Consider the following 15380-nt stretch of genomic DNA (forward strand, 5'->3'; position numbering starts at 1 on the left):
GTTTTGTTATGGGCAGGTACATAAAAACACCCCGTATTAGCCCGTTGATGTAGAATTATTGCTCCGATCAGCTCCAGCCTTGTGGATGCCGTAGCACTTTGTTTTTGGTTTTTTCTTCATTTTTTGCTATTCATTTGAATATGGGGATTGCCCAATTGGATTCATACAACTCACCACCTTAATTTCCTAGTCTCACAAACATTTAGTAAGATGCTATGCTAGAGGATCACATTGGCTCCCCGTGTAATCCAACCTTTATTTATTCTGCCTGACAACGATTCGTTACCAGCTGCATATATAGTATAATAGTGTCAATAAACTTCTTACATTTTGAGACGGAGGAAGTAGCCTTTTGGAACCTGCCGCCAACAGTATTTGGCTGCATCGGGAGGCACAGCGGGCTTAGTGCTTCTTCACAATGAGCAGGGAATAGTCTAGTGTTTATAGTACTAGTTTATAGTCTTATAAACTAAATGTGCAGTTATCTCTGTGCCAAGCCGATTGCACCACAACGGCGGATGCAATGGATGAGTTCTCATGACATATCTCTGTGCCAAGCCGGTTGCACCATAACGGCGGATACACACGCTTGCAATAATGTCATTTGTAACCACAACACACTGTTCACACACGAACACGAACACGTCACCGTGTACCCTTGACGCCGGAAGTGATGCACCGCAGCTCACGTCGAAGGAGACCCGTCCAGAAGCGCGGTACGCAGGCAATCCGGCGGGTGCTTTTGAAAACCCGAAACCCCACACGCCCGGGAGGGACATCGTCAGGGCGCGCGGCAACTATGGGCTGTCCTAGGTCGACCTGATCGCCCCTAGGGCCTCGAGGTTCGTCGCCCTGCAATGAAGAAGAACGAACGAAGAACGAGGAAGAAGAAGAACTAGGGTTAAGGAGAAAAGATAAAAGATAAAAAGTGGTAGATGATTTGTTCGATTGTGTGTTGTTGTTCAATCGGCCGTCACCCCTTAAGTATATAAGAGGCGGTTGGACTTCCCGTGCAAGGAAAAGGCTTCAATTCACGTCCAAAACCCTAGTTCAATTCGGATTTGTTTGGTCCGAACTTTCCAAACTGTTAGGTAAAATCTGGCTGCACCTTGCGGGCCATGTTTGGGGCAGTAAACGATCTCGGACGGAAACGAGCCCAAAAGCAATTTTGACCGTTTCGACGAGGCGAACAACTTTCATGTTGAACTGTTTTTGATCTGAGGCCATCTTGAGGGGGGTTTCGGCTGTTTTCCGAAGTCTGCAGCAGCGAAATTCAAAACCCGGACGAACATACCCGGAGTGTCCGGCCATCCACAGAGAAAATCAAAACCCGGATGGTTTTCCCCAGAGTGTCCGGCCATCCAGTGTAGCAGTGTCTTGTACTAGCTGTTTCTTTTGCATACGACCTTGGATTAAGACGATTTATATATCGAAATCGACCGTTTCAACGAGACGAAGATAATTCGTGTTGATAATTTTTCCATATGAGGACATCTTAATTGGGTTCTCAGCCATTCTTTAATCTGGTGTCAACATGAGCATCTCTGAACTTGTCATAACTTTTGCATCCGAGCTTCATTTTAGACCATCTTCATATCCATCTTGATCTTCTCGAAAAGATCCATCCCATGGTGACCTCCAATCAAAAGTTTAAATTAATCTTGACATAGCTTAAAGAAACTTTTACCATTATACCACTTTTGAGAGTCAACACACACATGCAACATAAACCAAACATTGAAATATCCCCAACTTATTCATTAACATCGCACTATATTAACATATAAATATATGGTATACTGTTTTGTACAGCACAACCAAAGAGTTCAATGGAAAACATTGGTACGGTAGAAGCACACACACATGACTTCACCGTCAGAATATTCGAGTAACCCTCCAAAAGGAAAGAATATTCCCTTACTGGCGTAATTTTGAGAAAGCAAATGGGATAGTACAGCAAAAGGTGATGAGTTTTGTAGAGGAAGCAGACAACAACCCACCCGTACCTGGTCTGCATCATCTTCTTCTTTTGTCCTCGTATCATCAACTTACGAGTAGTAGAAAATCTGACAAATGGAACCATCCAACGCGACTTGCTTTCGCATGTGCTGCACAGTAGAATTGGATATATGATGTTACCACTTCTAGATTACAAATACAACCAGCATTTGAAACAATTGGCTAGACAATCATAAGCAAAAAGAATATTTTGCTTTTGCAATGTTCTCTTGTGCGCATAAAACTAGCCAGTAGTCAAGTAACTAAATTTAAGAAAGCAAGAGGTAGACAAAAGATCAAGGTCCATACTTTCAGCCCAGAGGAAGGAATCAAGGTGTTCCCTGCACCGGAGGCTTCAAGGATCCATGATCAGTGGCAACATATTTCGCCGGAGACCTAGTATCTGCTGGATCGACCCTTTTGAGCAACAGAACCTTTGGGCTCTTAGGGTGCTTCTTAGCTTCATTTTGCCATAGTCTTATCGTTTCTTGATTAACCTGTGAGTCCAGAGCGATTTCGCAAAGAGCATCTAAACATTCCACTTTGATGTGATCGCAAAGACCCACTAAACCCTTACAGAGCAACTGAACTGAAGTGAGTCTAGGCAAAGCTCCTTCTTGTATAGTGGGGAATCTGGGTTCTCGCACCATGAGGCATAGATGTTGCAGGCTTGGGAAATCCCCATGTTTTATGTCTAGATCCGCAAGGTGGACTTCCACCAGTTTGAGATAAACCAAGTGCCGTAGCTTACGCAGACCTAGGAGAAGATGAGGCCCTGTCAGATTAGTATATGCAAGGCACAGCTCTTTCAGACCACGAAGGGACATAACAAACTGAGGGAACTGATTCAGGCTGCCTTGCAGTTTCAGTGAGCTAAGATAACCTTTTCTTGATGCTGCCATTGTGTTGTCGCCTTGATGGTGATTCAGCAAATCTTTGGAGGAATCATTCAGGTGAAGTGATAAAGAACGTGCGCCTACTGGAGTACTCATGCCGTCCTGAGCAAACTTGTGAATGGCCTCTGAAAGTACGGCGTAACTGCAATCTGTGCTATTGGACTCGCACCATATCTTGACCTTTGTCAGTTTCTTCATATGAACCATCAGTTCTGGAAATCCAGAGTTGTTGTCTATAACAACTCCTGCTAGAGTCTGCAAATTACTTTTTCCTTGCAGGAATCTCTTATGGTTCTTGCCACTAATCCTTTTGAGCTTCATCTTACCATAAAGGTGTGCAAGGTGAGGCAGACTAATGACTTCCACAGGCAGTGTCTCTATCTTTGTCTTCCTTAAGTCAAGTGTCTCTAAGCAATGAAGCCTTTCCATTTGAACTGAAAGATTGCTGACAGAGCTCCCGAGTGTCAGATATTTGAGATGCAACAGTTTGTATATGTGCCCCAGATGTTCTTCATTCAAACCATTGCATTCTTTTAGATCCAACACTCTCAGCAGCTCAAAACTCGTCAAATCTGGAACGGCTTCTTCCGCACTCCCGAAGACTGTTAGAGATCGGGGGCGCAGCTGCTCACCAGCCGATCCTGAAAACAAGTTATCAACTTTTTCTTTCAAAGAAGAAAAGAATTTGTGCAGGGGGTCGCGGCCACGTCCGGCTGGACTGGTACCATGTCCCATGTTGCATGCTGTGCCATTTGTATGTTTCTCAATAATTAGGTGACGGAAATTACTTCGATTCCTAGCACTCAAAGAAGTAGCAATGAAATTCGAAGCCATGGACTTGTGCAGCATGAACTGGTGCATGATACCGTGAGGTTTGCACGTCTTGGCTTTCCCATTGTTGCTTGGATCAACAGGCAGAATGATATTTCTGTCAATTAGCTCATCTAATTTTTTATCGGCAATCTCTTGGTCACCATCTATGTATCCTTCGGCTAACCATCGCCCGGTAAGAGTTTTCCTGCTGACTGGGCGATCATTTGGGAATAGACTCGAGTATAATAAGCAGGTCTTGAGAGAATTGCCAGGCAAACTGCTGTAATTATTCATAAGAACTTGCCCCAGTTTTGTGAAGTGGCCATTCTTGTTCTCGTCCATACGAGAACATAGGTTATGGGTCATTTTTTCACATAGATCCCCTGTCAACTTGTGACCTTGCAAAGCTTTGGCAACACTAACAAGAGCAAGTGGGTGACCATCACATTTGTTCACGATTGCAGTTGAACCCCTCTCCAAGTCAGGTGAGCATCCATTGACGAAAACATTCTTGTCTAGATAATCCTTGGACTGTTCCGCACTAAGAGATCTTATACTGTACACATAACCATCAGGCAAGCTGCAGGCATTAGCTACTGAGGTCACAGTTGTGGTCACTAGGATTCTGCTCCCTTTTTCATCTGGGAAAATAGGTTTTATTACATCCCATAGCTCCATCTTGATGTTATCAATTACAATTAAACACCTGTTAGCCAAATTGACAAATGCAAAGTTAGTATGCTTGTCATTTGGAAGCAATTGGTTTGGTTGCTACCCCGCAAAAAAAATTTGGTTTTGTTGCTGACTAACAAGCAAGTTTCCCGTTATGGTCTAAAAAGTCTCCTGTTTTGATCTACCAAGCCAACTGCCCAACATGGTGCCCATGGGTGACTAGGCCTATTGAATTCTTGAGAGGATAATTATCTTTGTAGTACTTTATTACGCAAGTTCTCTACTGGAAATATGAACCAAAAAGTCGATTGGTTAATATGACTCATATTTGCAGGAAAATTCTAAATTATCTTACCTTTTTAGGCTGTACAGTTTAATAGTTGTACTACAACTGATGCGGAACTCTAAAAATGTTGAGAGTTCTCTATTTCTTGTAAATCCTTTGCAGGTTATTTTTGAATTAATTTACAGGGCAACACACTCACCATGATCAGCGGCTCAGAAAATCCATGAAGGGCAATAATCATACTCCCCATGATCAATGGGTTTAATTTTAAACTGGTATATATTTTTGCGGGGTAAAATGGAATTTCGTTACTTAAGATACTACCGGTGAAAAACTGATGATACAACTATATTAGTACACTTGCAAGACAACAGTTGTGCTCAATCAGGAGCAAGATACAACTGTAACCTATAGTTGATTAAATCTACTTCATTTAAAAAAAATATCTACTATGTTTTCTGGTGAACTGAGTAGGAACTACTTTTTTTTTCTGTTATGTACAACTAACTACTTTTATAATATTCAAAAGGTTCTTACATTTATAAGATTGGGCTAACGTGCCGAGTTTGATACAACACAATTTAACCATTACTCAAAAGCCTAAACTGATAGGAAAATATAAGCAACAACACGTACTGTTAATACTCGAATTACTCAGACAATAGTGTGAAGAGTAGGAGATGGGAGGGAAACTATAGCATAGATATAATTTGGAAGGATAGTAGCAATATTTCTGATTGGCACTGACCTCTTAGTCTGGAGAAGACGACTGATATGCTGCTGGAGTTGTCGGAGTTTCTGTGGCACGGACTCCTGTGCTTCTTCTCCGAGAAGCCCCTCAAGTATGGCCGTCAAGAGCGCCTCCTTGGCCGCGACCCCGTGTATTTGATTGGACGCCACAGTCACCCAGGCACGGCAACTGAATTGCTCGGCGACTTGAGGGCAGTTGTACACTTCCCATGCGAGTGCGGTTTTGCCCGAGCCCCCAAATCCGACGATGGAGACCACCTTCAGCTTCCTGCGGCTAGCTTGGCCACCATCAACTAAGGACTTGCAAAGCTCCCGCTTTGCTTCCTCGATGCCCACCGCAGGAGAAGCCCCGTACGCGCCCGGATTCTCTTGGTCAACGGGATTGTCGTCCAGGTCCGATTCGGCTGCGGCGGAGCAAAAGTCTGCATTGTATCTGATCTTTCGCTCATGCGCCGCATCCAGCTCCCGCTTGAGTCTCCCGATCTCATGGCAGAACTTTCTTGGATTGCGGATCTGGAGCTCTCCCTCGCACGCAGCGCAAGGAAGGAACCGGTCCAGGCAGTCCTCGATGTTATGTGCCAGGGCGCGGAATTCTTCCATGGATAAGATCTCTACCGCGCTGGGCTGCCCCTTGTGCGAGATCTGAACCTCCATGGACCCGCAGATCATGGCAAGCTCTCGATGCAGGAAGCTGATGTCGCCCTCGAGGTCCTTCAACTCCTTGTACCTCTTCTCAAGAACCGTGATCAGCTTCGATACCACGCTTTTTGTCACAGCGCTCACTACCGCCACCGCCACCTCCATACCTACGCTACGCTCGCCGGTGACCCGCTCGCTCCGCCAAATAACCTGTGGTGCGGTGACTTTAACTGCTTAATTTCTAGGAACAAGGCTTGCTCCTCTGTTCAACAGGTCGCTGTAGTGGCGCCACACTCACAGGCACACCATGTATAGACAACCGCTTTCCACGGTTCCACCCGCCCACGACGGCACCGCACGACCCGCCGACCCCCTTCCCCATCTCGAAGTATACTACTAGTATATTGCATGATGCCTTGGTTGTTGGTACCCGTAAACTATAGACCAACTTGCCAAACGAATATCTCCGCCGACTAATACTATATATTGCATGATGCCTTCATAGTTAGAGCATCTAGTACGGGATCAGCTACCAAAAATCCCCCCCCCCCCGCCCGCCGCCGGCTCCAGCCCCCTCCCTCTCCCCCTCCCCGCCGCCGCCGGCCGACCGCTTCCTCGGCCTGATGGCGGATCTCGGTGGCCGGTGCAGCAAACGGGATGCGCGCTCGCGGTGGGTGGTGTGGGGCGGCACGACGGTCTGGTGGCGGTGCGTCGCGCCGGAGTGCGCAGACCGGCGGCGGCTTGGTGCTCCTCGCCGCGAGGGAGTTCGTGTCTGGCCAGATCCGAGCGGGCCGAAGGTGAGGATGGATGGTCGATGCTCGGCGGGTGGCCTGGTGGCGCAACAGGCCTGGCAGTGGTGGGGTGGTCCGTTTCTGGTGGCGGTGGCGCTAGCTGAAGGGGCGGCGAGTCCCAAGAGCAGGCTGGTGGTTGCGCTTCGATGGCTTGGCCAAGATGGAGTCTTGGCGAGCAGCGAGCGGCTGGTCAATCCTGCACGGCGTTTTGAGCGACGTTGCTCTTTTGCTAGTGTCGCCCGAGTTCTTCTGTGGAGAGGCAGGTCCGGTCAGACGCAAGGTTGTCCCTTGGTGGGTGACAACCGTCGCGGGCGTCCCGGACCTGGCCGGATGTGCTGGTTGGCTACGGGTCCTCGCACAGGTTGGGAGTTGGTGGTGTGGCTGTGGTTACCCTGCCGGGCGGGCGGCTTTGCAGCTACATCGGCAAGTGTTGCAGTGGCGGCGGTGTGAGGTTTTGTTGGACAGTGCCTTCAATTCCATGGAGGTGTGGAGGGGCTACACGCAGATGAAAATCTTGCATGGCGTCTGCCGGGCCAGCGATGATGGCACCGCGGATGTCATTCTCCTCCTTGGAGGCATTGCCGAGCGTGTTCGCCTTTCCCCTCATGCCCTTGGAATTGGTGGCTGTATCCGGGTGGAAGCCTCGATTCGGCTCATGGATCGGCACAATGGCGGCGGTGTCGACAACGCTTTTCTGTTGGGAGCATTGTGTTTGGAAACGCGTTGGTTCCTCGTTGCTCTCCTCCGGTGTTTGCCGCCGTCCTCGGTTGATCCTCCGTGGCACAATGTACGCCCGGTATGTCCAAGACGGTGGCTTCCCGGAGTGGATCGAGTCCCTCCATCCATCTGCCACTTTCTCTTAGGCTCTTAGGGTGGATGGTGCGTCGGCAAGAGAAGTTTTGCGGCAGTTGGTAGTCTCGGAGGTTTCCAGCGTCGGTTGAGACGCGGTTCTATGTATCTCTCTAGGATAGGCTCTTTCGTGTTGTAGCTCGCTTGGCATGGTGTTTGTCCTTGGTCATGTCGGGTGTGGTGTTTGCGATGCACTCGCACATCGAGTGGTAGCTCTCTTGTAACTATTATTTTGCCTTCTGTAAAGCTATGGTATGCCTAGGCGTACTCTCGGAAAAAAAAGTTAGAGCATCTGCAGCCGCACTTTGCAATTCCGGCCAATCAAACGCCCACAGACGCGATCTGTCACGTCCGCGGACAGTGATTGGTCATGCCTTAAATTAGCTAATTTCCATCCGCCTCTCTCATATTTTATCCCCTAGATCCATACAAAGCATGCAAAAGAAATTATATGTACTATATCTACGTACCGCCCTAACCCAAATTTTCTCAAGGAGCTCGAGCCAGCGCTCAGGGGTAAGAAAGGGCTTGCTCCTCACTCGGCGGCGTGGGGGCATGGCTACTAGGTGTTCGGGTGGAGTAGAAAGTGGCGGCGGCGGCGGAGAGGAGGAAAATGTGGATGGATGATAGGATTTCGGTGCTGCCGATCAACTTAGATGGCCGGGCTAGGCACTACGCGGCCCGCCGGAGCTGCACCATGCGGGGGCACCGGTCCGACGAGCTTTGGACCGCCGGGTTTCTGGCATTTCCGGCTGAGACCCGTTCGCCAGGCCGATGTGCCCGGGCGCCCCCATATCTGCCCCCATATTTGGGCTGGATGTGAGGGGTGGCGGTCAGCCTAGGCGTTTGAGTCCCATTTGAGGAGCCCGTCTAGGTAAAATAATCGTGACCGGTCAGTGGCCGGGCGGACAACCCGGGCGTATGAGGCGGGTTTAAGAGGTCCGACTGTAGATGCTCTAACTATCAGAGTGTCCCACGGGCGGTTCAGGAGACTCGGAGGGTGATGCAGTACCGTGCGATACACGGTAGCCAGTGTTGTACATCGTCGGGTTGCCGTTGGCAGGCCTCCTCTACTACCGGAGAGGATTCCTTCTCCTGCAAGAATCGACTCGCCGGCTGCTCCTGCACAACGACGGGGAGCAGCTGGTGGACAGCCGGGTGATTCGGCTCAGGGGCCAGGGGTGAAGATCATACTTCACATTGAGGTTAGGTTCCCTTGTCATATTGTGCATGTTGGTGTCACGTTGGATAGAGAGGGTGGGGGTGTATGGGGAGGATTCCGAGGTGAATGCGAGAGGAACCCAAGTGATGGTGTGACCTCTTCCATTCGTCCCCAGTGCAACTCGATTTTCCCCCTCCCTGTTCCCTTTTCTGTTGGTTGGGAGATCTCCACCTCATCCAGCTCGCGATAGCGGATTGAGGGTTGAAGATGGAGAGGAAGATGGTGGAATTAGCAAGTGGGCAGAAGGAGAGGATAGTTTCGTGGTTCTCTAGTTTGAGCGAGCTGCGGTGCGGCAGCGACGAAGGTTTTCCGAAATCTGACAGTGGAGGAGGACGAACGACTTACTCCCTCTAGGAAGCCGGCGGGCTCACTCGCCACGCTCTTGTGGGCCATGGAGGAGACGTAGGAGGACGATTCATACCGGAAGGCAAAGTGGTGGGCAATTTGATATCGCGGCAATGCTCCAACGGGGCCAGAGGAGTTCGATGTGGGGTGGTCATGGCGCAACCTACCCCTGGCATGCGGCCGATACCGATCATAATCGAGGCGGAAGAGGAGGCTGAAGCGGTGGCGATCGAGGTGGTGGCTGTCAGACCACAACAAAAGGGGAAAAAGGTCGAGACGGTGGTCCACACTCCCCATCGTTCGTAGGGCTTCCCCTGCCGTTCATCATGCCTCCTCAGTTTCTCGGTCTGCATCGGCGGAATAGGGTTCTCCCCCGCCGGCCTTTTTGGTTGCTGGCTAGGGAGGAATCTGACTAGGAGACTTGGGCTTCGTCAAACATCCCAAGTAAAATTAGATTTGCTGCTATCTGGTAATGAATAATTGTAGGTTGGAGAGTAGTAATTTGGTTTGGAAAGATGATATCCAAAAAAGAAATTACGAATTTTCTGGGCAGAATCAAGCTGATTGGGCCCTGGGGATATGCACAGAGGATGGTCCTGACAGGCCTGGCCCAATCACCGTGAAAACGTACAATTCCAATTCACTCTCTGGTTCCTTCAATTATATAAATACCCTACCCCTCCCTACCTTGGGTTTGGTTGATGAGCTCGAGCGGGGGTTAGGGTTTCCTTGGTGACGATGCCACATACCGTCAGATCACTCGGTAGTAGTCCAACCGTAGTTGGAAATTAAGGATCGGAGGTCACACGAGTGGTCTCTCCAGGTTCGTGCCTCTGGAGAATAATACCCCTGCATCCTGCTAGTTTTGATGATTCACAATGGAGGGGTACCTCGTGTGAGGGGTTACAATGGTCTGGGAATGAGATTGCTACCGAGAGTTTTCCTATCCATGGATAGATGATCAATGAGTACCCTAGATTTCCCTTTACATAGGTAGGAGAGGTCTAGGGTTTACATGCCAGATGCGATCTGGGGCGCTGCTGATACGTCTCCAATGTATCTATAATTTTTGATTGTTCCATGCTATTATATTATATGTTTTGGATGTTTAATATGCATTAATATGCTATTTTATATTATTTATGGGTCTAACCTATTAACATAGAGCCCAGTGCCAGTTTTTGTTTTTTTTACCTGTTTTAGAGTTTCGCAGAAAAGAAATACCAAACGGAATGAAACTTTCGCGATGATCTTTCTTGGACCAGAAGCAAACCAGGAGACTTGGAGATGAAGTCGGAGACACAACGAGGAGGCCACGAGGGTACAGGGCGCGCCTAGGGGGTAGGGTGCGCCCCCTGCCTTGTGGGCCCCTCGTGGGTCTCCTGACCTAGCTCCTTCGCCTATATATACTCTTATACCCCAAAAACTTCCAGGAGAGCCACGAAACCACTTTTCCACCGCCGCAACCTTCTGTACCTGTGACATCCCATCTAGGGACCTTTTCTGGCGTCCTGCCGGAGGGGGATTCGATCATGGAGGCCTTCTACATCAACACCATTGCCTCTCCGATGAAGCGTGAGTAGTTTACCACAAACCTATGGGTCCATAGCTAGTAGCTAGATGGCTTCTTCTTTCTCTTTGATTCTCAATACCATGTTTTCCTTGATGTTCTTGAAGATCTATTCGACGTAATACTCTTTTGCGGTGTGTTTGCCGAGATCCGATCAATTGTGGATTTGTGATCAGATTATCTATGAATATTATTTGAGTTTTCTCTGAATTATTAAATGCGTGATTTGATATCTTTGCAAGTCACTTCGAATCATCGGTTTAGTTTGGCTTATTAGATTGATTTTTCTTGCAACGGGAGAAGTGCTTAGCTTTGGGTTCAATCTTGCGGTGTCCTTTCCCAGTGACAGTAGGGGCAGCAAGGCACGTATTGTATTGTTACCATCGAGAATAAAAAGATGGGGTTTTCATCATATTGGTTGAGTTAATTCCTCTACATCATGCCATCTTACTTAATGCGTTATTCTGTCCTTTATGAACTTAATACTCTAGATGCATGCTGGATAGCGGTCGATGTGTGGAGTAATAGTAGTAGATGCAAAATCGTTTGGGTCTACTTGACACGGACGTGATGCCTATGTTCATTATCATTGCCTTAGTTTTTGAGAAACAAGGTATCGCTCCAGTAGGAGGCTCCTCAAAAGTTCCACACACCTACACAAACAAACAAGAACCTCGCAACCAACACGATAAAGCGGTTGTCAATCCCTTCACAGAAACTTGCGAAAGTGAGATCTGATAGAGATAATAAGATAAGATAAATATTTTTGGTATTTTTATGATATAGATTGGAAAGTAAAAGATGCGAATAAAAGATAGATGAAAACTTATATGATAAAAGATAGACCCGGGGGCCATAGGTTTCACTAGTGGCTTTTCTCAAGATAGCATAAGTATTACAGTGGGTGAACAAATTACTGTCGAGCAATTGATAGAAAAGTGCATAGTTACGAGATTATCTAGGCATGATCATATATATAGGCATCACATCCATAACAAGTAGATCGAAACAATTCTGCATCTACTACTATTACTCCACACATCGACCAACTCCTACCTGCATCTAGAGTATTAAATTCATAAGAATAGAGTAACGCATTAAGAAAGATGACATGATGTAGAGGGATAAACTCATGCAATATGATATAAACCCCATATTTTTATCCTCGATGGCAACAATACAATACGTGCCTTGCTGCCCTGCTGTCACTGGGAAAGGACACCGCAAGATTGAACCCAAAGCTAAGCACTTCTCCTATTGTAGGCCAAACCAAACTGATAATTCGAAGAGACTTGCAAAGATAACCAATCACACATAAAAGAATTCAGAGAAGATTCAATTATTTCTCATAGATAAACTTGATTATAAACCCACAATTCATCGGATCTCAACAAACACACCGCAAAAAGAGTTACATCGAATAGATCCCCAAGAAGATCGAGGAGAACTTTGTATTGAGATTCAAAGAGAGAGAAGAAGCCATCTAGCTAATAACTATGGACCTGAAGGTCTGTGGTAAACTACTCACAACTCATCGGAGAGGCCTTGGAGATGATGTAGAGGCCCTTCATGGTCGATTCCCCCTCCGGCGGAGCATCGGCGAAGGCTCCAAGATGGGATCTCGTGGATACAGAAGGTTGCGGCGGTGGAATTAGGTTTTTGTGGTGCTCCTCGATGTTTTCAGGGTACGGGAGTATATATAGGCGAAGGAGGTAGGTCGGTTGAGCCACGAGGGGCCCATGAGGGTGGGGGGCGCACCCACCCCCTTAGGGCCCGCCGGGTACCCTCGTGACCGCCTTGTTTGTTGCTTGACGTCCACTCCAAGTCTCCTGATTTGCATTTGTTCCAAAAAGATCGCTCCCGAAGGTTTCATCCCGTTTGGACTCCGTTTGATATTTCTTTTCTTCGAAACACTGAAATAGGCACAAAAAAACAACAATTCGGGCTGGGCCTCCGGTTAGTAGGTTAGTCCCAAAAATGATATAAAAGTGTAAAGTAAAGCCCATAAACATCCAAAACGGGTAATATAATAGCATGGAACAATAAAAAATTATAGATACATTGGAGACGTATCAAATCCCTACTCACATTAATATCTATTGATGGGCATCTCCATAGCCCGTAGATATGCCTAGTTGATTTGAGACTATCTCCCTCTTTTTTGTCTTCTCCACAACCACCATTCTATTCCACCTATAGTGCTATGTCCATGGCTCACGCTCATGTATTGCATGAAAGTTGAAAAAGTTTTAGAATACTAAAGTAGGAAACAATTGCTAGGCTGAAACCAGGGTTGTGCATGATTTGAATATTTTGTGTGACGAAGATGGGGCATAGCCAGACTATATGATTTTGTAGGGATAAGCTTTCTTTGGCCATGCTATTTTGAGAAGAAATAATTGCCTTGTTAGTATGCTTGAAGTATTATTGTTTTTATGTCAATATTAAACTTTTGTTTTGGATCTTTCGAATCTGAATATTCATGCCACAATAAACACAATTACATGGATAAATATGTTAGGTAGCATTCCACATCAAAAGTTCTATTTTTATCATTTACCTACTCGAGGACGAGCAGGAATTAAGCTTGGCGATGCTTGGTATGTCTCCAACGTATATATAATTTTTGATTATTCCATGCTATTATATTATCTGTTTTGGATGTTTAATATGCAATTATATGCTATTTTATATTATTTTTGGGACTAACCTATTAACCAAGAGCCCAGTGCCAGTTTTTATTGTTTTGACCTATTTTAGAGTTTCGCAGAAAAGGAATACCAAACAGAATGAAACTTTCACGATGATCTTTCTTGGACCAGAGGCAAACCAGGAGAATTGGATATGAAGTCAGAGACGCAATGAGGCGACCACGAGGGTGGAGGGCGTGCCCAGGGGGGTAGGGCACGCCCCCTTCCTCGTGGGCCCCTCGTGGGTCTCCTGACCTAGCTCCTTCGCCTTATATACTCATATACCCCAAAAACTTCCAGGAGAGCCACGAAACCACTTTTCCACTGCCACAACCTTCTGTACCCGTGAGATCCCATCTAGGGACCTTTTTCGGCGTCCTGCCGTAGGGGGATTCGATCATGGAGGGCTTTGATACCTCTCCAACGTATCTACTTTTCCAAACACCTTTGCCCTTGTTTTGGACTCTAACTTGCATGATTTGAATGAAACTAACCCGAACTGACGTTGTTTTCAGCAGAACTGCCATGATGTTGTTTATTGTACAGAAAACAAAAGTTCTCAGAATGACCTGAAAATCCACGGAGAAAAGTTTTGGAAAATATAAAAAAACTAGCGAAAGAATCAAGGCCACGGGGCCCACACCCTATCCATGAGGGTGGGGGTGGGGGCGCCCTCCCCCTGGGCGCGCCCCCTGTCTCGTGGCCCCCCTGACGCTCCACCGACCTCAACTCCAACTCTATATATTCAGTTTCGCGGAGAAAAAAATCAGAGATAAAGTTTCATCGCGTTTTACGATACGGAGCCGCCGCCAAGCCCTAATCTCTCTCTCGGGAGGGCTGATCTGTAGTCCGTTTGGGGCTCCGAAGAGGGGGATTCGTCGCCGTCGTCATCATCAACCATCCTCCATCACCAATTTCATGATGCTCACCGCCGTGCGTGAGTAATTCCATCGTAGGCTTGCTGGATGGTGATGGGTTGGATGAGATTTACTATGTAATCAAGTTAGTTTTGTTAGGGTTTGATCCCTAGTATCCACTATGTTCTGAGATTGATGTTGCTATGACTTTGCTATGCTTAATGCTTGTCACTAGGGCCCGAGTGCCATGATTTCAGCTCTGAACCTATTATGTTTTCATGAATATATGTGAGTTCTTGATCCTATCTTGCAAGTATATAGTCACCTATTATGTGTTATGATCCGACAACCCCGAAGTGACAATAATCGGGATACTTCTCGGTGATGACCATAGTTTGAGGAGTTCATGTATTCACTATGTGCTAATGCTTTGTTCAGGTTCTCTATTAAAAGGAGGCCTTAATATCCCTTAGTTTCCACTAGGACCCCGCTGCCACGGGAGGGTAGGACAAAATATGTCATGCAAGTTCTTTTCCATAAGCACGTATGACTATATTCGGAATACATGCCTACATTACATTGATGAACTGGAGCTAGTTCTGTGTCACCCTAGGTTATAGCTATTACATGAGGAATCGTATCCGATATAATTATCCATCACTGATCCAATGCCTACAAGCTTTTCATATCTTGTGCTTCGCTTATTTACTTTTCCATTGATACTGTTACAATTACTACAAAACCATTATCTTTACTTTTGCCACTGTTACTTCTATTATCCTACTACTTTGCTACTAAATACTTTGCTGCAGATACTAAGTTATCCAGGTGTGGTTGAATTGACAACTCAAATGCTAATACTTAAGAATATTCTTTGGGTCCCCTTGTGTCGAATCAATAAATTTGGGTTGAATACTCTACCCTCGAAAGCTGTTGCGATCCCTACACTTGTGGGTTATTAAGACTAAATTCTGGCGCCGTTGCCGGGGAGCATAGCTCTAT

General features: G+C 46.8%; 1 protein-coding gene across 1 annotated transcript; it reads right to left on the reverse strand.

Annotated features, from left to right (window-relative positions):
- Window positions 1-1598: 1598 nt before the first annotated feature.
- On the reverse strand, window positions 1599-6232 carry LOC123040017 (disease resistance protein RGA4-like). The gene is made up of 3 exons (XM_044462975.1): window positions 5414-6232; window positions 2308-4413; window positions 1599-2108 (listed from the first exon to the last, which is right to left on the reverse strand). Exons 1-2 carry the CDS (start codon window positions 6217-6219, stop codon window positions 2328-2330), a joined length of 2892 nt encoding a protein of 963 aa, XP_044318910.1. The 5' UTR covers window positions 6220-6232; the 3' UTR covers window positions 1599-2108; window positions 2308-2327.
- Window positions 6233-15380: the final 9148 nt, after the last annotated feature.

Source organism: Triticum aestivum, chromosome 2B, assembly GCF_018294505.1.
Source record: "Triticum aestivum cultivar Chinese Spring chromosome 2B, IWGSC CS RefSeq v2.1, whole genome shotgun sequence".
Classification (NCBI taxonomy): Eukaryota; Viridiplantae; Streptophyta; class Magnoliopsida; order Poales; family Poaceae; genus Triticum; species Triticum aestivum.

Coding starts and splice junctions, on each gene's coding strand:
- LOC123040017 (XM_044462975.1), bottom strand. CDS start 6,219: ATGGAGGTGGCGGTGGCGGTAGTGAGCGCTGTGACAAAAAGCGTGGTA. Junction 4,414..5,413: donor CGTCTTCTCCAGACTAAGAG/GTCAGTGCCAAT, acceptor TTTGGCTAACAG/GTGTTTAATTGTAATTGATA.